Source organism: Protopterus annectens, chromosome 2.part1 (genome assembly GCF_019279795.1).
Source record: "Protopterus annectens isolate FY-2018-M chromosome 2.part1, PAN1.0, whole genome shotgun sequence".
In the NCBI taxonomy this organism is placed as follows: Eukaryota; Metazoa; Chordata; order Ceratodontiformes; family Protopteridae; genus Protopterus; species Protopterus annectens.
The window spans coordinates 47,484,411-47,508,852 of NC_056729.1; the positions used below are offsets into that span (position 1 = coordinate 47,484,411).

At 40.5% G+C, this 24,442-nt stretch overlaps 1 protein-coding gene across 1 annotated transcript in view; it reads right to left on the minus strand.

The window, feature by feature from the left end:
• Window positions 1–24,442, minus strand: part of LOC122793960 (arf-GAP with coiled-coil, ANK repeat and PH domain-containing protein 2-like) — a 930,687-nt gene that overhangs the window by 872,202 nt on the left and 34,043 nt on the right. The window contains exon 2 of the mRNA XM_044062015.1: window positions 9,503–9,547. Within this exon, the coding sequence (XP_043917950.1) occupies window positions 9,503–9,547 (45 nt within the window). The remainder of the gene's footprint in view (window positions 1–9,502; window positions 9,548–24,442) is intronic.

The following is a 24,442-nucleotide window of genomic DNA, read 5'->3' on the forward strand; positions in this document are numbered from 1 at the left end:
CCTTTTTCGACAGAGTGCATTTATTCAAAAATGTACTTTCGCGAAAATCAGTTCAGCAAAACAAAAAAAAAATACACTAAACAAATGTAAGAAGGGGGCAAGCCGTCCTGCACCCCCCCACACACACCCCTGCTACTTATATATACTAACTCCAAGATTGCATTACCATGGGGAAAAGGGAATATTCCCTTATCCTCACTGTACTGCAGTCTACAACAAACTCCGCTCCCATACACCACCATACCTGCACCACCAGAGGCTCCTGAAACCAGCGAACTCACTTCACTCAACTGATTTTCGCGAAAGTGCATTTTTGAATAAATGCACTTTCTTGAAAATAGACTCGCAAAATTGCAGTTCGGTGAACTGTAATTCCAATGGGTCAAAGTAGACCCATAAATATATATGCAGCTGGATCACTATTCATGGAACTCTCACACAATAATTTTAACTCGCTGAGTTGTTGTCTTTCAGCTTTTCCCGGTTAGGGGTCGCCACAGCGGAACTCCGGTCTGCTAATGATTGGCAGCAGATTTTCATGAACGCCGAGGTGCCAGCTCGACGTCCAACCTTCAACGAAGGCACGCCCATTTAAGCATGTCTTTCGAACGCCCACCCAACCGCGGGGAGGACTTGCAGACTCCACACAGAAGGCACTCCCAGCACTCCAGCTGAGAATCGAATGGGAGAACCTCTTGCTGTGAGGCAACAACGCTACCGCTGCACCACTGAAGTAATTTTAACTCGCTGAGTAAATGGGGAAATACTTCATTACACCTATCTCCCTAAAGTATATACTAAGACTGCCAGCACTTTTCTGTATAAATCTCAATGCTGGCTCACAGCTTGAGGGAAAGGCACAGAAAATCTGCCCTAGAATTATAAAAGGCTTTTACATTAGATTAATATTTCACATTTCCAGATATGTAAGTTTACATTCCAATGTGGAAGATGAGAACAAAAGTCATGTCACCATTATGTGAGGAGGGGAGTGTGACGTGACAGCGCACTGGGGTATAATTCAAAGTTTAAACCAAAAACAAAAGAGGATGAACCAAACCACAAGCAACAGCAGATAAAGAATTCTGTTTAATGTTAAGTGCTTTCGCAACACATCAAGCTGCTTCGAAATGTAATGCCTTACTTTTAAACTAAAAATAACCAATAAAATCAATTGTTCAGTTATATAGAGTAATGCACTGCCTGCTGTGGTTTGGTTCATCCTCTTTTGGTTTTGGTTTATTCTTGTTCAGTTGTTAGTTGAACCAATTATCTACACCACATTCTTGTTCTTCTGCATAATTCAAAGTTTATCACATACACCCATGTTCTTTGGTTAACTGTAATTTATTAATTTTTGGAGTATTTACTTATTATTTATTTATTTTACACATGTTGACCGGGATTGTCCGACTGAGCTGAAGAGCCCTTTTTCAGCGGAGGCTCGGGGAGAAAAGCTCCAACATATTTTGCAATTTTCATTATAAATTAGCATTAAATAGCAATGGTACAGGACTATTACAAGGCATTAAGTAGCAATACAATGTTATACAGTGTCAGTTAGGAGTACAGCATAACTATTTCAAGATGTATAAAAAGAAATATGTCATTAAGATGAGTATAGTTTTTGGGGTAAGTGGTTACAAAAACCCAGTTTTATCATGATGTAGTTGCATGAAGGCAAGACAATTACAATAGAATGTTTCTCTGCGGAATATGCTTAATAGATTTTAGAAGACAGTAGAAAGAGTAGTCAAGGAAGACTAGAGATAGCTAGTGAGAAGACTGAGTTAAGGGCAGAAAGTAGATCAAGGTATGAGAAGTAGGGGATGTTTAAGGAGGGAGAATGCAGTGGCAGGACCAATGACTTTTAAAGTGTTCTTTGGTGGTTGTCAAATTGTTTAGGGTGTGTAAGGGTCCTGATTTCTAGTGAGAGCCTAGTCCAGGCAATAGTGAGGTGATAGCTGTACATGTTGCATCCAAAGCTAGACATGGGTTTGCAGATTTGTAGTAGGTCTTGGTTACAGCTTCGGAGAGGTCTGCAGGGAGAATAATGGGAGATGAGAGGGGATAGTGTTGGGCAGTAGGAAGGCTGGTATAGGATAGAATGGATGATCTGGAGCGGAGAGAGAAAAAGCTGGTGAGGTAATTCAAGCCAGTTTAGGTGTTTTAGAGAGAGACAGTGATGGGAGTTGTAGGTTTGTTGGGCAGCAAACCTAGCTACCTTGTTGTAGGTAGATTTGAGTTTGGTCAGGAGTGTTGAGTTAAGATTAGTGAGAATTTGAGAACTGTACATGACACTGGGTAGAAGGTAGGTAAGAGAGAGAATAATCTTGGCTTCAGAGGTAAGGAATTTCTTGTTACGGTAAAGGAGCCCAAGTTTTGAAGGAGTCTTTTTGATACAGTTATTAACATGCAAGTCAAATTTAAGCTGATCGTTGATGGTTATGCCTAAGAGCTTAGTACTGGATTCTACCTGAATTGCAGTGTTATTAAGGGACTGTATGAAGAAGGAGGGTTTAATATTGAACTTTTTAGGTAGGAAGAGGAACAGCTTTGTTTTTTTAGGGTTAAGGATGAGCTGGTTGTTGGAGAGCCATGTTTCAACTAAGTTAAAAGATGCGTGAGAGCTGAGAAGAGCTTAGAGGGAGAGTTGGCTGTGGTGATGACTGCAGAGTCATCTGCGTATTGCACTAAAGAGGACTGAGAACAGGAGGTATAGAGCAGATTAGTAAAGATATTAAAAAGTATGACTTAAACCAGATGGCTTAGTGATTAAGGTCTTTGCCTCCCATGCAAAAGGTACAAGGTTCGAGCCTGACCTCTGACCAATGCCTGTTTGGAGTTTGCACAGTCTCTCTGTGTCTCCATGGGGTTTCTCCCATGTCCGAAAAACATGCTGAGTGTTTCCATCTCAAACTCACCAATGAATGGCGCTGTGGGCAGCAGCACATACATGGTGCCCTGTAGGGGGAAGAGTTGTACAGACCAACCACTTTGGACAGCTACTGTGGTGTGCAGTATCCTCAAGATAGGAGAACACAGATCACAGATGGTGCACCATGGCAGGGCTAGCCACTCGACGGTGTAAAATATGGCTCTAGGTGATTCGGTCATGTTGACTAATGTCACCAAAAATGGGCATGGGTAGTTACCGATGATATGTAGGTTGAGGACTCTGCCTACTCTGACCCACGACAGGGACCCATGCTAACAGTGGGAGGGGTATATGTGCCCCTACTGGCCAGTGTTTGCCCGCCATAAAGCCCCGCAGCCCTGGGTCAATAAGCTACTGGCTTGCCGGTGTCTAGTTGCCCAGCCTGAGTTGCCTGGGATAGCTCTGTTGAGCGAAAGCTGGACGGAAAACCAACCAACCTGCCAAACATGAACTGAGAATTGCTACACTTAATGTAGGTTCACTGACAGGACGCAGCTTGGAAGTGGATGACATGATGATACAGAGGAGGCTGGACATCCTATGTATCCAAGAGATAAGATGGAAGGGCAGTGCAACAAAGCCACTTGGCTTGGGATCCAGAGTCTACTACCCAGGTGGAGGGCAGGCTAGAAATGGTGTAGGAAATGTGGTGAGAGAGAGTCTTCAGAAGGCAGTAAGGGATATCATCAGAATTACTAACAGACTAATGGCAGTCAAACTCCAGTGTAATGATTGGACAGTATTCATAATCTCAGCCTATGCCCCACAGCAGGGTTGTGATAGTGATGAAAATAGTGCATTCAGACAGCAGTTGCAGGACCTACTATATAAAGCAGGACAACATGAATTGGTGTTGATAATGGGTGACGAATGCACATATCGGGACACACAGAACAGGCTATGAGAACTGCCTGGGCCCACATGGGTGGGGCAACAGGAATAAAGGAGGAGAAACCATTCTAGACTTCTGTCTGGCAAATGGCTTGACAGTAGCCAACACATGGTTCAGAAAGAGAGACACTCACAAGATTACATACAAGAGCAGTAAACATGCAACTCAGGTAGACTTCCACCTAGTAAGATTGCAAAGTCATCCTCGGTGAAACAGTCGGCCCACAGTTTAAACCACTAGTTGCCACAATCATCTGCAAGCAGTGGCCAGAGAAGGCTCTAAGGTAAACACAGACTAGGCTGGAGACCTGGAAGTTGACAGGAGAGAAAGTATAACAGTTCAAGGAATTACTCAGGGCTCTAGCACCCCAAGAAGAGGAGGAAATAGGTGGAGTTGAAGAAGAATGGCAGCACCTAAAAACAGCATGTGTTACGACTACAGAAAAGATATGTGGCCGAGCCAGGTATGGAAATAAATTACATAAGGAAAGCTGGTGGTGGAATGCAGAAGTCCAGGAAGTCATCAAAAGAAAGGAGTGCAAGAAGAAGTGGGAGGCAGAAAAGACTGACCAGGCTAGGAAGGACTACTGGTCGGCTAACTAAGAAGCTAAGAAAGAAGTTGCTGTAGCAAAAGATAGGGCATCAGAGGCACTGTACCAACTTCTGGAAAGTGACTCAGTAAAGGGCACAAAGAAACTATATCAGGTTGCAAGGCAAAGAAAGAACAATAAAGAAGACAGTCAGACACCCTTCATAAGGGATGCCAGCAACAACATGCTCACCAGTCTGCAAGACATCAAAGGCAGATGGAAGGAGTATTTCCAGCAGCTTCTGAATGAAGAAAACCCTACAGAAGCTGTACTGCCCCAGAAACAGCCTACAATGAGAGAAGAAGAGGAGCCCACCATAGAAGAAGTAAGAACAGCACTAAGGAAGATGAAGTCATGGAAAGCAGCAGGCTCAGATGAGATCACAGCAGATATGATAAAGATGTTGGGTGAGATGGGGAGAAATGGCTCCTGAGGGTACTAATAGCAGTGTGGAGAGAAAGGCATATCCCAGATGACTGGAGAATAAGCATACTCGTGCCAGTGTACAAGAACAAAGGGGCCATTCGACTGATAAATGGATAAGGAGAGTAGTAGAATGTAAGATGGGAAACGAGCAATTTGCATTCAGATCAGGATGCAGCACGACTGACCCGATGTTTGCATTAAGATAGATACTTGAGAAGAAGCTAAAGATGAGGAGAGAGTCCAACTGGGCATTCCTAGTCTTGGAGAAAGCATATGACAAGGTCCCAAGAAAGCTGATCTGGGCAGTACTGCGGTGATTTGAAGTTCCACAAACATTGGTAGAATTAGTGCAGGCCATGTACAAGGACCCAATGACTCAAGTAAGAACAGTATTCGGCCTCACAGAGGGGTTCCCAGTGGGAGTGGGTGTACATCAGGGTTCAGCTCTGAGCCCACTGCTGTTCATACTGGTGACAGACTACATTAGCAAACAGTTTGGAGGGGACGGATCAACAAAGCTGCTGTATGCAGACGATGTGGCAGTACAGGCAGACTTTGAGCTAGAACTTCAGCAAAGGACAGGAGAATGGAATGCAAATCTGAAGGCACATGGAATGAAACTAAGCACAGACAAGACGGGGGTCATGGCAGCAAATTGGGGAAATCAGAAGAAGCTGAGAATAGATATAAAATGGAAGATAGTGGAACACGTAAACAGCTTCAAGTATCTGGGAGAGGTAGTTGAGAAGGGTAGTCTGAATGAAGAGGTCAAAGACAGAATCAGATGGGCTGCAGCTAACTGGCATAGAGTATCAGGTGTAGTCTATGACAGAAGAATGCCAAAGAAGCTGAAAAGTAAAGTGTATAAGACAGTGGTGTGACCAGTACTACTGTATGGTACAGAAACCTGGGCAGTAAAGGCAGAACAGTTGAAGAAGCTAAAGGTGGTGATGGAAATGAAGTGCCTGAGAAAGGTGGTAGGATGCACACTGTTGGATAGACGAAGAAATGAGGACATAAGAGCAGAAGCCAAAGTAGCTCTAATTGCAAGAACGATCAAAGAAAACATTACGGTAGTTTGGGCACACGTGTAGAAAAGCAGAAGGCAATCTGTTGAGGAAGATTTGGGACAGACAGGAAGAAGGTAAGAGGAAGCGAGGATGTCCAGCAAAGAGGTGGATGGATTGTGTGAAAGAAGATCTGCGACAGTCAGGCATGAGTGTTAAAGAAGGCAGGAGTGTGGCACTGAATCGAGAGAGTTGGCGACAGTTAACATGATACCCCGACCCCATATAGAAAAATGGAAAAAAGGGGGCTGATGATGATGACTTACACCTCCAGAAATAAATATGTTTATATATATATATATATATATATATATATATATATATATATATATATATATATATATTGCTCTTTATATTGTTAACTTGTCTTGTTTTGTTCGGGGCTTTTCCCCTCAGGTCTCCACTGAAAATGGGTAATTTCTTACCTAGTTGGACTAACCTGGTTAACAAATGTGAAATAAATAAATAAATGTATACTGGTGCCTCAGTGATGTGAAGAAGTAAGAGGTGTCTATCACTCCCTTTTAAGCAAGACTTAAAGAATCTCCCAACATCTAGAACTTTTACAGAGCTCGGACCTGTGTGTACTTTTTTCAGCAGCAGAAATCATAGTTTCATAGGTATGTACTAGGCTAGCTGCCCTTGTGGGACATTTTAAGTCTTTCCAATTTCCCTTATTGTGCTTGAAATAATCTCATTTGGTTATAGATTGGCCTTACTGATTCCATGGTCAATAATTACATATTACCCCTAATAATAATAATAATAATAATAGTAATAATAATAATAATGAGCATGTGATAGATAATTTGAGGGGACCTATGCATGGGTCAAAGCATTTAGGAGCTATAACTGTCCATTAGTAGTACAGGGGGGAGTTCTAGGGTACATTTTCTGTCTCCCATCCATTGCTCTAAGCTGTGCTTGAAAATATTACACCCTCTTGAAAAGAAATCCAATCTCTCTCTGTATCCACGCCATCTCCCTAAATTACCAGTGTGATATAATGATCAATAACTGTGTAAAATCTTCCCAACAGCACACCACTGATACCAATACAGCAGCCGTACTGATCTGAAAGTACTTCCGACAACTAAAAGGGGGCATCCATACGAACCATTAAATACCATCTTCACTCCTGCCCTGAGGGTATGACTATCCTATCACTTTATAGCCTGGTCTCATGCTCTTGTGAAGAAAGATAGATTTCCTGTAGAAAAATTATATGAGGATTCATTTTCATTTAAGTATACTTGTACATGAGACTGTTTGACTGCATTTACCAAACCATTTATATTCCAAGAGATGATCAGACAACCCATGCCCAGTGTAAGTATGAGATACCTTTGGGGAATAAGAGATGAGCAAAAATACCCAACTTTAAGCTCCCCATCCCATAGTACTTTGAGTACTTTGAACCTGCCAGAGTATAGAAGAAATGCAACATTATCTTAAAAAACAATCTGTCTGAGAAAAAAAATCCAAACTAACGTAGTGGAGGTAAGTAACTATTTACAATACTTATAATATGTATAGTCTTCTGAGGGGAAAGGAAAAATCTCTCAAAAGAATCTTTTGTCAAAGAAAAAATTCACAAAACCAGAAGTGGTGTGTTGACTGTGCAACCATCTACCCAGACAGATTAAAAAAAAAAAAAAAATCTCTTGGCTCAGTCTCTCCCCTCCCTGCCTCAAACATTACGAAGGGTTACTAACTCCTATGAAAAATTTCACTTATTCAAACCATAATACATCAGTGATCCATTTTACTTTGTAAGTAAATGAACAGCACTCACACCAAGGTTTGTTAGAACGATCCAACATGTACCCTATTGGCTAAAAGTGCTGCTGAAAAATATGTTAAAGGTAAAGGTATCTAACATTCAGAACCTATAAAGGCTGCAAAATTTGTACAGGTAACCATTTATAAACTTGGGACCAGTACTGTTGGGTCTTGAGATGTGGAGAGACCAAATGGCAAATTATCTAAACTTACATATAATACGGTTTGAAATCTTCACTTCTTGGAATATTCCCCCTTTTTCCAAGGTACTGCAGTCTCAGAGTTCAGGGTGGGATTTAGATGTTTGATATTTGCTCTTCTGATGTATCTTTGGTCTTTTTTTCACCTAGTGAAATTCAAGTCTTGAGATTTCAATAGGGAACTACCTTAAAACTATGTTTTAGCTTTACTGACCAAACTAAACTGAAAGAGACAAAACTGATAAGTCACTGATAAGTTCATTTCCAGTAGTGCTAAATGCTAGTACACTCATCCAATAAGTCACTTTAGCTCGCTTGCCTGTGGCTAAATACAAGCATATGGGGCAGGGGCTGGCCTGTGGATAGTACAACTTACATGACAAAAAGCCTGTATTCTGAGCCAATCTGACTAATAACGGTTATATACTTAGGGAAAAAAATGCAGGTCCATGGGCTCTGACACTTCTAAAAAAAAAATGCAGTATTGTGACATGCAATTTCTGGTCATGGATGAGAAATTTCAACAGCGACCCACCCAAAAATGTTCCAGCAGCAACTTATAGCTCCCCAAGTAGATTGAATCTAGTTCATTTTAGTATTGTGTTAAAGAATGGAGAGAGAGAGAGAATGTGAATAATAGTTCTCCATCTTAGTTGCAAGTCCCAAGACTGCATAATTTCTGTGTACTACCTTAAATGTTTCTTTGGGAAGGGATGAAGTATTTTTTTATTTAGAGTTCAAAAGTTTAAATCTAGTGAGGACAGAACAAATCAGATGATACAAGATGTTAGATTATTAAAAATTCAGGCATGGCACACCTACTTACAAGGAATGCAAAATAAAATTATGTAGAGTTACGTTTCTGCTGTAGTGGTGCGAGTATTACACAACATGTGGGCAAATACAGCAACTATAAGCCCTAAGTTGGTACTCTGGTGAAGGTGACCTTTCAGAAGTCTTGTACAATTTCCCAGATGGCCCAGAGCACTACCCTGGTTAAATGACTTGGTCAGAATCACACAGCATGCAAATGAAAACTAACAGAATCAAACCCTAGATTAAAGGAAGCAGCTTGCGAACGGCTCGTAGACTTTTTTTTAAACACCTTAACTGAATTATCACTTGTGACATAGGCAAATCCACATTTACACAAAGGTAATCAAATATCAACAAAGTTTTAATCTTCTGCTCTAACCTCCACGTCAGATAGAGTGAATCCCTGGAAAATGCATCAAAGATTCCCTGACAGGGAAAAGACCCTAGACCCTGGCAGTGAGAGCACTAAATCCTAACCACTAGACCCCTGTGGACTTGTCTCTTCACTTTATGGACTATATTTAATTAATGAATGTACGTTAAGATACAGAACTGATATGGTTTGCAGTTACAGACGAAGTACTTCCAGCACTATCAGTAGTAAAACAAACAGACTTAAGAAAAGCATAAAGATCATCCCTAAATTACAACAAAAATCATAGCTGCTGCAAAAAATGTAGTTCTACTAGGACAAAATAGCAGAATTTTCAGCATATCTACTGAAGACAGTAATATGCCATGAAGAAATTTGTATTAAAAAGGAGATGATTTTTTGGTAGTAGTCTTTCTTACCGAGTTTAGAATCTGAAGCTTCTGACTTGACTGGAAGCAATTAATCTGTAAATGAATTACAAGACAATATTAACACATTAATCTTGTTTCCTTCTCAACATAAGTGAAGTTAAGCTCATGTCTAGACTGCTCCACAGAGTCTAACGCAACACAGAGGCAGGCCCAAGCCACCCATTACTCATACTGTTATCCTAAGCCACTGACAAAATGACATACGGTCACACAAAGCAAATTAGAAGACTCACTTAAACTAACTCACTTTACTTAAACGTACACACCCAGTATGCAAAGAAAAAAAACAGAAAAAGTAAAATATCAAACAAGAAACTTTCTGATTTCAACATTAATTAGACAAGCAAACAAAGTACAAATGTGAAAGAAACTTACCATAGTAGTAGACCATTCTGTGGGATCACTGTTACAGTTTCTAGCACTGATGTAGTTTACTGAAATTATTCTACTCCTGCTCCAGCTCCACTAAGGGACCCCAGCTTCACCTTTGTTGGGACCTGCTGGAAAAATTGGATTTTGTTGTCTGCCCTTACTTCATCTGGGTTTGAACTAGACAGCAGATGAGTTACTTGAGGTTGGATTTTTCTGATTTGGGGCCCATAGGTTATGGCTTTTCTTTCTGGTGGGAGCGAGTAACAGTTTTGTGCCTGCCTGCCTGATTTGGTAGAGGTCTGTCCTGAGTTTTTCTTACTAATCGGCTGTCTTTTGTTGCCACAAAAATGACTGGCACTTTTACCATATAGAAAGTCAAGTTGTTTGTCTAACATATAAGGTGTATACCTACATCGGCCAGCTATTTACAGTGCTGAGCTGTGGTTAAATGGGCTTCCTGGAATCCTTGCTGTGCTAAGTGGATTTCATCCATTTGCTTCCCCTGTTATATCTGGGTCTGGGCCTGATAGACTTGCAGTGAAATTTACTTCACTTCATAATAGTTAAAGTCATACTCCTGGCTTAGAATTAGTGGGTGTGATTCTAGTTTTCTGCATTTTTTTCTGCTTTTCTGTGGTCCTTTTAGTTGCAACTGAAATCTAGTTATCTGCTTCATTTGCCTAACTGTAAGATAATGAAAGGCTCCTTCTACTTAATCCTTGTTGTACTTTATTTTCACAGTGATACCTGTTCAGGTATTGTTCTTTCTTGACATGTGTTCAGTTTGCTTTGTTCTCTTCTGTTGTCAGCCTGCACATTTTAGAAACTCTGAAGAAGAGGAGTAACTGATTCAAGCTTACAATCACTTTTATCAGTTACTAATACTATTTGTGTGACTTGTAAATACATGTAAACTGGGAGACTAACCTTTCAAACACTAGTAGTAAGCAGCAGATCCACTTTTGCCATGGTTGTTAAGTAATCATTACCAAATCCACCAAGACCTCATTTGAACAAGTTTTGGCTACATAACACTACTCACTCTTAACACATCTTCACTTGCACCTTCACCCATAATCACAGCGAGTCACCCTGACTCCATGCCTATTCCATTCAGTGCTCCTGAACTATAAGCACATGAGGTAACGGTAATATATATATATATATATATATTTAGGGACACTGATGGTCCACACATCAGGCTACAGACGAACAGCAGTGCAAGGCTTAAGGATATGACCAGATCCCTTATATTCCTTTATGCAAAATATGAGTTTTGCTCCTTGCTGGGGATATTGATGTGAATGGTTTTAAAAGTTCCACCCTGGGACAGATGAAGAGAAATACAGTTGAGCTCTATACTTATGTGTCTGAGGTAGCCAAGACACTTGCCTTTGGCAGGACGTTGTACTCAGCAAGGATAATGTTACAATCTCATGCAAAAATAATAATAAGTTATGTCTCGCCATAAAGCTCCATCTGTGTTATCAATCTTCACTTGTCCTTGACTGTGGTTTCGGTTCCACAACACGGAATTCCAGCTCGCTCACTCCAAAAACTGTTGAGCTTAGCTTTACCCAGAATGCTCCTCTCCAGATTATCTCAGATTGAGTTTGCATAAGATAGTGACAGACAGAAAATAACAGATCAGAGACCACATCTGCATTCATAAAGGAATACTCCAATCTGTTGGGATAGATCCATTCCACCAAGAAGTCTGAAAGTCAGAGGGAAGGAGGGTGGGGATGACAAGAATAAGGGAAGCTCGACAACACAGATTGAATATTATAGTAAGAAATAACTTCTTTATCTGATGTTGTCAATCTTCACTTAATCCTTGACTGTGGGACAGAGTCCCCAGCCACCAAAATCTTGGGAGGTCTCATGGAAGAATATTTCTGAGCACCACAGAACTCAAAGATGCTCATCCCCTAGAGACTAGATTCAGTTTGAAATGAGTAATAAATGTATGCAAGGATGCCCATGTAGCCGTGACACGTACATCATCTACAGAAGCTCTGGCATGGAAGACTACGGAAGCGGCTATTGCCCTTGTAGAATGTGCCTTTATAGGTCTCGGCAGTTGCACCTTCCTTTTGTTATAAATGAAGGTTATGCAGTCCTTAAGCCAACTAGCCAGAGTAACCTTGGGAACTGGTTTGTCCAAAGTAGCAGAAGACAGTGAAATAAACATCTAATCAATTTTTTTGAATTCCTTTATTCTGTGAAGATAAAAACGTAGTTGTCTGTGAACATCAAGCAAATGCAGACAATATTTGCCTTTGTTCGAAAAATTGGGAAAAAATATGGGAAGTTGTATAGTCTTGGTTGATATTAGTGTCAGATACCACTTTTGGTAAAAAAGGAGGATTTGTTCACAAAGACACCCTGTTCTTATGACAGATTAGGTAAGGAGCCTTGCAAGATAAGGCTTATAACTCAGATATTCTCCTAGCAGAATTAATATCAACCAAAAATAAGGTTCTGGGGTAGTAAGGCTAATATGTCTGCCCATCATCAGAACTGGAGAAGCCATGCAGTGAGCTTGAGATTTTGAAGATTGGGATGAATGAGTTCCTCTGGATGGGACAACTGGTCTGGAGCTGGGTTCAGCATCCAATGTTTCTGAATTAACTGAAACCACAGAAAGGGAAACCATATCTGTCGAGGCCAGAATGAAGCAATGAGAATTTTCCTGTTCTTTGACTGGGTGGCTTTCTTCAGAAACTGGGAAAGGAGAGGAATCGGGCGAAAGGCACACAGTATACCGGGAGAAAAATTGTGAAGGAGAACATCTCTCTGACTCAACCAGAGGAGAGAAAAATGCAAAGCAGTTGCTGCACTTGTTGCTCAGGGGGGATACAAAGAGATCGCAGCACAGCTGACCCCATTGACAGAATATCCTTTCCATCACCAAAAGGTTGACAGACCACTCATGAGGCATCAGGATGCTCTTGTTCAATTTCTCCGCAATTACCCAAGAGCTCCCTGGAACATGTACTATAATTAGAAAGCGGTTGGATGAAATTGACCATCACCATACCCTGAGCACGTGTTAAACAAGGTAAGATCTAGTTCCCCCTTATTTGTTGATGTACCAAATCACTGATATATTGCAATCTAAAAGTACAGTTGTGAACACTTACCATAAATGTAGATGTTCGAGTGTATTCACTGTTGCAGTCATTACATTTGGGTTATCTGCTTGCAGTAGTCCTCAGTCGGCCTGATTAACAAAGTCTTGGGTCCTGCGTTGGTTGCCATCCCTTCTTTCATGATGTCAAGTCGTCAGTGGTATAAAACATGCAGCTGACGCCATTACATTAGTTTTTCTTGCCCCAGATGTTAGGTGCCCCCCTAACGGGAAGCAATTAAATCTATAAATATACAAGGTTATACCTCCAAAAAAAAAGCAAATATACCAAAAAGCTTTTGAGCATAGTAAAGGAAAGTAGAGGTATAACCAAGAGAAATAAGGGGGCTGGAGGGAGGGTAACCAGGACTGCAACAGTGAATACACTAACATCTACATTTATGGTTAAATGTACACAACTGTACTATGTTCTTCGTGTTTCACTGTTGCAGTTATCACATTTGGGTAGATTCCCAAAGCTAAGGATGGGAGGAGGAATTTAGATAGCATTAGGACCAGCTATAAGGCCCTGCAAAACTGCAGTGGCAAAGCCAGCTCTGGATTTACAGAAAATTGGCAGATGGTAATGTTTGGTGAAAGTATGTCCAGAACTCCAAGTAGCAGCTTCTAGAATGTCCCTGGTAGGGACGCCTCTGAGAAAGGCTGTAGAGGCAGATGCAGCCCTGGTTGAGTGGGGTCTGCCCCTATGAGATAGGTTTTCCATGGTGCTTGTAGCAGAAATGAATGCAATGGCTTATCCATTTGGAAATGGTTTGCTTTGAAATAGCCTTCTCCTCTGCCCCTGCAGCAAATGCCACCAGCAGTTGTTCAGATTTCCTTTGAGGTTTAGTCCTGTCCAAGTAGAATCCAAGTTGTCTGTGCACATCTAAGGAGTGCAGTATCCATTCCCCTTTGTTCTGTGGATTAGGAAAGAAGGTTGGCAAATGAATGGACTGATTAAGGGCCACACTGGATACCACCTTGGGAATGAAGGAAGGATTGATCCTGAGGGACACCCTGTCTACATGAAAGATGATGAAAGGCTCCACTGCCATAAGGGCCTGTAATTCAGATACCCTTCTTGCTGAAGTGATTGCTAAAAGGAAAGCCGTTTTCCAAGAAAGGAATTTTACCTCTGCAGTAGCAGCTGGCTCAGAAGGAGGAAGAGTGAGCTTTTCCAAAACAAAGTTAAGGTCCCAGGCTGCAGTTGGAGCTCTCCTGGGTGGTCGTACATTTTTGGCCCCTCTGAGGAACTGCTTGAGCAGTGGATGAGAGAAGACGGGAGGTTCTGTGTTATAATGAGCGGAAATGGCCAAGGCGTGAATTTTAATGGAGGAGGAAGACAGGCCCTTGTGAAGCATCTCAGTTAAGTATTGTAAAATCTGAGGTAAATTGGGCGCTGCTGGGTTCATCCCTTGAGACTGGTTCCAGGCACAGAATCTTTTCCATTTTTCAGCATAATATATTATAGTACTAGGCCTCCTTGCCTCTAAAATGATATCCATCACTGGTTTACTGAGGGATGGTAAAGGAGAGATTAGGTAACTAGCCAGGCTGCTAGGTTCAGTGTCTGAAGCTGATGGTGCCGAATCTGGTTCTCCTGTTGAGACAATAGTGTAGGAGTCTGAGGCAGGTGCCATGGGGCCAACAGTGACACATTGCACAAGAGGGGGCACCAGTGTTGGTGTGGCCAGTCTGGTGCAATCAAAATTGTCCTTGGTTTGTCTTGTTTGATCTTTAGTAGTACTTTGGAGAGCAGAGGCAAAAGAGGAAAGGCATAAACTGATATGTTTTTCCAGCTGAAGGACAGAGCATCCACTTTCCAAGCTTGTTTGTTGGGAGTCCTTGTGCAAAATTTGTCCAGTTCATAGTTCTGGGGGGAGGCAAACAGGTCTATATCTGGGCTCCCCCATTTGCTTGTCAACATGTTGAAAATCCTTGGTTCCAGGTTCCACTCATGTGGATCCATGAGGTTTCTGCTTAGTTCATCTGCCAGTGTATTTAGTTTTCCTGGCAGGAATTGAGCTTGTAGATGCACAAGGTAGCTCAGGGCTGTGTTCCACAATGACCGGCAAGGGAGATGAAAGTGAACAATGTCAAACAATAACCAAGAGCAAAAGGTTCGCTTGGAGAAACCAAATGAGGGCCCAAGACCAAGCTGAATACGTATCCAAAGAGTTTATTCAATACCAACGAAAAGGAATAAATTTATTCCTTTTCGTTGGTATTGAATAAACTCTTTGGATACTTATTCACCTTGGTCTTGGGCCCTCATTTGGTTTCTCTGTGTTCCACAATGCCATGGTAGTCTGCAAAGGGGATAAGAATGTGTACCCTCCTGCTTGTTTATGTACCACACAACAGTGGTGTTGTCTGTCTTTACCATTAATTGGCCTGGAAGAATGTGGTCCTTGAAGGCTGTCAGAGCATTCTGCACAGCTAACATTTCTTTTTGATTGATATGCAGGTGCATTTGACTTCTGTTCCACTTGCCCTGAATGCACTTCCCTGCCAGGTGAGCCCCCCATGCATAGTCTGATGCATTTGTTGTTAGGGTTTGGGCGGAAGGGGGTAGTGTGAATGGTAGTCCCTTGTTTTGGTGACAGGCCTCTGCCCACTAAAGGAACTCTAGGCACAGGCAAGATATGACAGGAATCATTGCTTCTAGATCCTGTGAATGTTGACACCATAGGCTTTTTAGATACCATTGTAGTTTCCTCATATGGAGTCTTGCATATGGAATTAGAAGAATGCAGGAGGCCATGAACCCCAAGGCTTGTAGTATTTGCCTTGCAGATAGCAGGGTTTTTGTGGCCACTTGTTTGAAGTAGGCTGTCAAATGAATTTGCTTCTCTGGCATGAGGAAAGCCATCTTGGAAGTTGTATTCAAGCTTACTCTCAGGATATAATTTGTTGACAGGGTACCAGGTGTGATTTCTTTACATTTATGGTGTACCCCAGACAGGTTAGCACCCTTTGTACAAAGTCTAGATGATTCATAAGTATGTCCTGGCTTTACGCCTAAATTAGACAATTGTCCAGGTATGGATAAATTTGAATATTTCTTTGCCTGCAAAATGCAATGACTGGAGCTAGGCACTTTGTGAATACCTTGGGCTCAATAGATAAGCCAAAGGGCAGTGCAGAGAAAGTACAGTTTTGTACCTATCATAAATGTAGATGTCCGATAGGTATGCATCTGCAGTCCTAACATATGGGTTGTCCTGCCTCAGGCAGCCCTTCGGTCGGCCGGATTCCAAAGTCTGGGTCTGGCCTCGGCTGATGTCGCACTTCACCCGACGTCATAGCTGCTGTTTATTGGGTATAAAGGCATCAGCCGATGCCATTTTCCTCAGTGTTTCTTGCCCCAGATGCCAGGTGCCCTCTAGGAAGGCTAAATTTGGATAAATGCAAATAATTCCAAACAGTAGAGAGCAAACAATATAAGAATATATATATATATATATATATATATATATATATATATATATATATATATATATATACAAACAAATACACCATAATAGATTCCCCCAGCTAGCTAAAAGAGGGGTAAATACCCTAGGAATACCACAGAGGGGAAGGAGGGTGGGTAATCCTGACTGCAGATGCATACCTATCGGACATCTACATTTACGGTAGGTACAAAACTGTACTATGTCCTTCAAGGATGCATCTGCAGTCCTAACATATGGGTAGAATACCATAGCCAAACTGGGGGAGGAGGCACTAAGATAAAGATGGTGTAGTTAAGATCCCTTGCAAAACAGCAGTTGCAAAACCTGCTCGGGATCTAGAATATAAGGGAAGATTATAATGCTTGGCAAATGTATGCACGGAGCTCCAAGTAGCAGCTTCTAAAATGTCTTTGGTAGCCACTCCTTGTAGGAAAGCTGTAGTGGTGGCTGTAGCTCTTGTGGAATGAGGTCTGATATTTTCAGGAGTTGTCTTCCCATGAAAAGAGTAGCAAAAACGAATGCAATTTCCTATCCATTTTGAGATTGTCTGTTTTGAAATTGCTTTTCCTTGCATTCCTGTTGCATATGCTACCAGAAGCTGGTCAGTTTTTCTGCTGGTCTTAGTTCTGTCCAGATAGTAGCGTAATTGTCTGTGCACATCCAAGGTATGTAGTAGTCTTTCCCCCTTGTTCTGTGGGTTGGGGAAGAATGTAGGTAAATGAATCGCTTGATTCAATGATACTCTGGAGACCACTTTTGGCATAAAGGTAGGGTTAGTTCTCAGAGAGACTCTGTCCTGATGGAAGATAAGGAAGGGTTGTACTGCCATTAATGCGTGTAACTCAGATACCCTTCTTGCTGAAGTGATTGCTATCAGGAAAGCAGATTTCCAAGACAAGAACTGTAATTCTGCTGTTGCTGCTGGTTCAAAAGGAGGAAGTGTTAACTTTTCCAGCACAAAGTTGAGATCCCATGTAGGTAAAGGTGGTTTCCTTGGAGGTTTTTTTTTTTTTTTTTTTTTTTTTTTTTTAATATAATTCTCTTTATTGCAATTTTCAGAAAAAAAAAAAAAAAAAAAAAAACACTTACATCAGAGAACATCAAAGAAAATACATATAACAAAACAAATTACAAATCAAACTATATACAAGTTCTACGTTGCCCACGAGTCTGTTATATAAGTTGTTCACAGTATGGTATAAAAAAGATGCTGTCCATACCCAAAGGAGCAAGACAAAAATAAAAAGTCATTTAATTATATGATCAGACAGAATGCCCCAAAATTCTTTAATAATTGGCTTGTGCTTAATATTGTGAAACAAGTATTTGTGAGCCTTGAGGTGTTTGATAGTTATGTGTTTAAAACCCTCCCAAGAGAGAGAATGCCTGGTTTTCCAATTTAGGGAAATGTAATATTTAATTAACATTAAAATGGGAATCAGTACTTTACATTTCCTTTCAGATAAACCTGGAGGTGGAATATGCAGGATGGTAAATTCCCATGAGAGGGTGGATTTTTCATATCCGATTTTCTCAAGTATCACTCTCAAGGCACACCAAAGTTTATAGGAACACTTAAATAAAACCAAAACTGTAGCTTCTGGTGTGGCTGCAATAACGATAGATGCCTCGACTCGGACACACAATGCTTTTATTCACAGATAATCAAAAAAATAAAAGTACGTTAAGCGCTTTCATCTGTATCCAGACTTCATCAGAACGTTCTGGTGAAGTCTGGATACAGACGAAAGCGCTTAACGTACTTTTATTTTTTGCAGCCACACCAGAAGCTACAGTTTTGGTTTTATTTAAGTTGTCGGTACTTGTGGACAGTTATTATAGGAACACTTGCAACTCCAAAACAGATGAAGGATATCATCAGTTTGGTTCGAGCAATAGCAGCATTTAGGGGATTGATTAGGGTAAATCTTACTTAATGCTTCAGGGGTAAAATACGCATTGTTGAGAATCATCAGCTGAGTATATTTTAACTTATTGAAGGGAATGATTTTGGAGCTTCGTTTTACAGCCTCTGTTATTAAACTTTGGTTTATGTTGGGGTTACTTTTTAACCAGAATTTTGAAATAATGAACTTATTCTGATATCTGAGTGACATGATGACCTTGTATACATTTGAGGTCATCTTTTTCTCACTGAGCAGGAGTTTCTTTAATGTTCTACAAGCTGAAATATCTTCATCTGAGATCAGGGGGTGATCTAGGTACTTTCCTGTCAACTCTCTAACCTGTCGTAGCGTGGTCAGGTATTTCTTGGGCAAATTCAAACTGGTTCTTAGGTTAGAAATTGTCTGATGTCTGAAGGGGAAGAGATCCGAGATAGAGGTATTCAAAAGGAGGGGGTATTGCACCAAGTTTAACATGTGCCCATTCAATTTAAGGTTGGGGTTGAGATGAATTGGTTGTAATGTCATGTAGGAATGATAAAGATTCAAGGATTTAAACAGAGCATGAAGGGATTTTACACTATATAATAAACCTTTTGTATATTTCAGTATGCCTATGTTTGCATCATCTAGGAATGGGAGTGCTGCAGGGCTAAATTTTAATGATTTAATGTAGTTGTTACCCAGGATCACCCAAAGCGGGGTCCACCGATATTTGTCCTTATGGTAGGACGCAATCTTTAATACTCTACTAGCATTGATTATCTCATAGTAGGTTTTAAAGTCAGGTAGACTCAGACCTCCTTGCTCTTTAGGATAGATAAGTTTAGAGTAGCTGATCCTGACCGATTTAGGGGCCCATACGAATCTAGAGATAGAGGATACAACTTTCTTAAAGAAATTGTTATGTAAAATATTGGTGGTTGAATGGAACAGGTATAACAATCTAGGAAGAATGTTCATCTTAACTGCTGTGGTTCTGGCCAAGAAAGGAAGCTTAAGCCTAGACCATCTATTGATATCGTTTTGAATATTTGACCAATATCTAACCACATTGTCCTGAAAGTAGTTGTGGTTATTTAGGGAGAATTGTATACCTAAATAATGAAGCTGTTCTTTCGATTTAATCCCTGAATCTAACGTTATATTAGGCAATCTAGAGTGTGTGTTTAAGGGGAAAATTAAAGATTTTACCCTATTACGTTTGTAGTTCGCTAAGTTGGAAAATGCATTAATTGCAGATAATATTTTATTTGGGTCAGAGTCAGGAAGAGTGAAATATATATTAAGGTCATCTGCATATGCCGAAAGGGGAATCTTTAAGTTATAAATACTAGGTGGGTGGAGGAAGGTGGCTTGTTTGAGAAGCATGAAGAGAGGTTCCATATACAAGTTAAATAGGAGGGGGGAAAGGGGGCAACCCTGTCTGACTCCATTCACCATGTTAATTCTGTTAGATGAGTGTTTATTAATATGGATAGTGGTGTATGCTGTGGAGTAAAGGGTTTTAATTTTGTCTATAAATGCGATTGGAATGTTAAAGAAGGGTAGAGCGGCAAATAAGAAATTTGTGCTCAAGCGGTCAAATGCCTTGGATGCATCCACCGCTAGGGCGTACATGGGGTGTTTAGCTAGGTTAGAATGATGGATCATGGCTTCCAGTAGTAAAGTCTGATCGTTAGTTTGTCTACCCGGGATAAAGCCAGATTGCTCAGGAGAAATGATGTGAGAGATAACAGCTTTCAGCCTGTTAGCTAGGACCATGGCCAGAATTTTTATGTCAAGATTAATTAAAGATATGGGTCTATAATTCCCGAGGATTTTAGGGTCCATATTATGTTTAAGAATGAAAATCGTTCTGGAGGCATTTAAATGTATATCTTTAAAGCCATTGGAGGTAATATAGTTAAATAATAGGCTCAACACTTTGGAGACTTTCGTACTAAATGCTTTATAAAATTCAGCCGTAAATCCATCTGGGCCAGGGGATTTATTAGGTTTAAGCTTGTTAATAGCGGAGGTAATTTCATGTGTATTTATCTCCCTTTCTAGAAGCTTATTCTGATCCTCTGTTAATTTGGGAAAGGTGAGATTATTGAGAAAAGATTGTATTTCTAAATCGCCAACTATGTTATCTATGGGCCCATAGGTTTGCTTGAAAATGATTTAAAAAATTTCAATAATCTCATTAGGTTGCTGGAAGTCGTTCCCTTGGTAATGTATTTCAGGTATAAATGTGGAGGATTTAGTGAGGTTGATCACCCTGGCCAGAAATCTGGAGGGGGAGTGTATCACGTCTGCGTATAGGGCCAATGATTTAATCTCATGGAAACTCAAGTTCTCAGCGTGCAGGGATATTAAATCTTTTTGTAGCTGTATCATACGTTCCTCTGTCAGGGGGGTGTGTTTAACCTGAGACTCCATTTCTACTTTATGAAGCTGAGATGTAAGATCCCGTTCTTTTTTGCTATAGAGTTTCTTATAATGTGCGGCTTTATTTATCAAGAAGCCCCTAATCATTGATTTAATCGCGGCCCATTCACAATCTAAAGGGGATTGAAAGGATTCCCTGGATTCCAGAAAGTAGTCCAGGTATTCGTCAATTTGCGAAGTAATCTCCTCTCTCCCCAGGAGGTTGGGGTTCAGCCTCCAACAGATGTCTATTCTATCTGTTGAGCCCCTATTTTGTCGGTGTATATTCACAGAGATCTTGGAATGGTCAGAGATAGATCTGGGAAAATGTTTAAAGGAGATATTCATAGTGTAAAAAACCCTGGAAATAAGAAAAAAGTCTATACTGGACCAACTTTTGGCACAAGAAGAGAAAAAGGTGTAGTTGCATTTTTTCTGGGCCGGCTCTAGAAAAATGTTTGGGTCAAATAAATTGAACTCCTCTTTCAATTCGGTTATGTCTTTATGTGCTGGGAGGTTAGGTTGGGCTCTGTGATTCGACCTATCTGTTTTGGGATCCTGCACTGCATTCCAGTCTCCTCCCACAATATAATAGTGGTTAGGAAATAAAGTGAGGAAATTATATAACTTCGTAAAGAAGCTCTGTTGGGAGGTACAAGGGGCATATATGTTCAGAAGGAGAGTAGGTTTGTCTAATAAGGGGTGATTTGTAGAAAAATAACACCATCTACCTTCGTCGGCTGACCCCATCATTCCAATATCTGGCCCAAAGCTATTTTTAATGATAATGGCCACCCCAGCTCTATTCAGAGTGCCTGCTGAGGCAATGATCTTTTTGATCCAAGGTCTCAATTTATCTTGCTCCCATTGATGATTAAGCAAATGCGTTTCCTGAAGGAAAGTAATATTAGCAGAGGATTTCAATATTAAGTGCATAAGTAATTTTTTTTTTTAGGTGTTTGTAACCCCTTAATGTTCCAAGATTCTAAGTTCCACATTTTCTAATTAAGCTAAGTATATTTAAGAAATCGGGAGTGTGATAGGAAGTATGGACAACATTACAAAGTGACGTAGAGCTGAATTGTAAACCAGGGGCAAGTAGAGGACATCCTTCCCGCTTAATCCCGGTGCCTACCCACCTCCCCCTAAGCCCGGAAGGGTCTGGGAAATTAAAATAGGATGAGCATGAAATCACCCGATAGGTGCAGAATCTTGTTCCCAGAACGTACCACCTAACACAACACGAACCAAAATGCATAACTAACCCATGCAGTGCACAATCCTACTCAAAACTCCACCAAGAAAAAAGGTAAAAACATGCAGAAATGAACAGCAAACATATTATTAATTACATAATAACACTTGGGTTATTTAACCATATGTAAAAAGCCAGAGCTTTCAACTATATTAAATGTGAATGAAGAGAATTTGTTTGAATTATACTCATTACCAATAGGGTGTTGTTGATCATCAGTAATCATATAGCATGTTCCCTTGCTTAATAAAGCATTGCAAGTAAAGTTAACAAAGCTGTCAATCGTATTTTCAAGACCCAGTAATAAAGGTCCCCATGAAGGAAAGGGACAGCCCAGAGAAACACTCACAGAGAATCTTCCCTGTATCTATCCCCACGCTTCCCACCCCCTCATCTCCCAGAGCATAAATTATTGCCCAACTCGAGTTTTTATCATTGATTTGTTAAATTGCCTTTGTATCTTTAACATGTTTAGTCGTTTTTGAATATTGTTGTCAAGGTCCTCCATACCCATATGAAATCAGCTTTTGTAATCAGCGGCCATTCCCTATGACATGAAACAAGAAACCTCTAAAACACAATATGAGCTGTGCATGAGGAAATGCTATGAATAAAACTAGGCTCATTCATTTGAACAATAAAAATAGTAATGCTAAAAGTTAATATATAAAAGGAGGCCAAAAACCTCTAAAGTATAATACAAGCAGTACATGAACAAGTTGAAATCATATGAAAGGCAGTAAAGATAATATACTAGAATAGTCAAATGCCTGAATATGACTCAAAATAATTCCTGGTATCTCAGCAGCTATTAACAGGCTGTAGAGTAAGGATAAAAGATTGATCCTGCTAAACAACCATAATTCTGACTATCTAGTGCTATTATACTTTTACTACAGAGTTGAATTGATTGCAGGACAAAATGCAGTCTAAACTATAAATTTTAAAAGTCAATACATCAACAGAAATAAATGTTTTTGTCAAAAGGCACTCCCAAAAGTGCAATATCAGACCTACTTAAGCAGCAAACAAGTTATTTCAATATCTTTAATCTGGTCAGTAGGGTGCGAATGAATAAAAGCCTGCATTTGCCCCCTTCTATACCTCATTCTCCTTTGCCCAAGTCTGACCTATTGAAATTTGACCTTTTATAAAAGATATTTAGGGGAAGAGGTCATATACCAGATCAGCCCATTATAAGTGATTACTGAGCCGATGTGGATGATCAGACATTCATACAAAGGCATTAAATAGTGAACATTACTGCTGCCATTATTCCCCAGAAGACTGGTATTCACCACCTTACAAAATTACTGATAAACCATCATGGGGAAACAGTGATGTAAAACAGAAAGATAACAATATGTCCAACGATTGGGCAGCAGTATGTAGGGCAGAAAACTGATGTAATCATGCTGATCTTATTACATGGGAATAACAATCTACAAAAACAGTTAGTGCTTTGTTGTAATAAGAGATATTTTTTAGTATTCCACATAGATACAGCGAGATCGTGTTACTGTACCTAGCAGGGATTCAAAAAGTAGGATGCGTGACCTCGAAAAAGTAGTATTACGCTGCTGGAGACTTGCGTTGATGAACGGTTAAAACCTCCCGACAGGAGTGAAATTCCAGCCGTTGGTGTTGAAAGGCTCGTCGCCTCGGTTCTTCAGTTGGATATTGCTGCTGTATGCTGTTTTGCTGGTTAGGAAAGTCAAGAGACCTGATGCGCACTATAGGGACAGTGCGCTTTTAAGAACCGGTTGCATGATGGGTCAACAACCTTCCGAGAGACCGACAGGCCTGTCAACATGTCCGGAGCACTGATTATTCAAGCTGGCAACTTTGCAGCCACCAGCCAACAGTGAAGTCATCTTCATATTCCACCGCTGTCTACTGTAAATGTTGCTCCATTGCATGGGCTGTAAAATCCTGCACACAGCACACAGGCTGTCAAGGAAGGACTTGCTAAAGCCATTGATGCAGGATTCTGTCAGAGTAGATTATCAAGGACTTATTCGAATATAACAATGCAATCTCCTCACAATCATAAGGCAGTGTTCCCCATTCGGAACAGCGCATGCCCTTTTGAGGTTTCCTGTCATTGCTTAAGCTACAGAAATTACCTATCAAAAAAAAAAAAAAAAAAAAAAAAAAAAACATGGCCTGAGGCAAACTAGAATGGGACCAGCCTAAGTGAACTAAAACATGGGAGATCCTTTAAACGACTGACTGATAAGGTAAGCCACTAGCTTCCCCTCTTAGGAGCCGAAAATAATATATTTGACACCCAAAAGGTGCATTTAGGTGTATCAGTGTAAAATATTTAGACTGTTTTGTCTGGAACTTCGTTAAAGGCTTTCTTAAAAACCTCCCTTGCCTCCTCGAGATTGT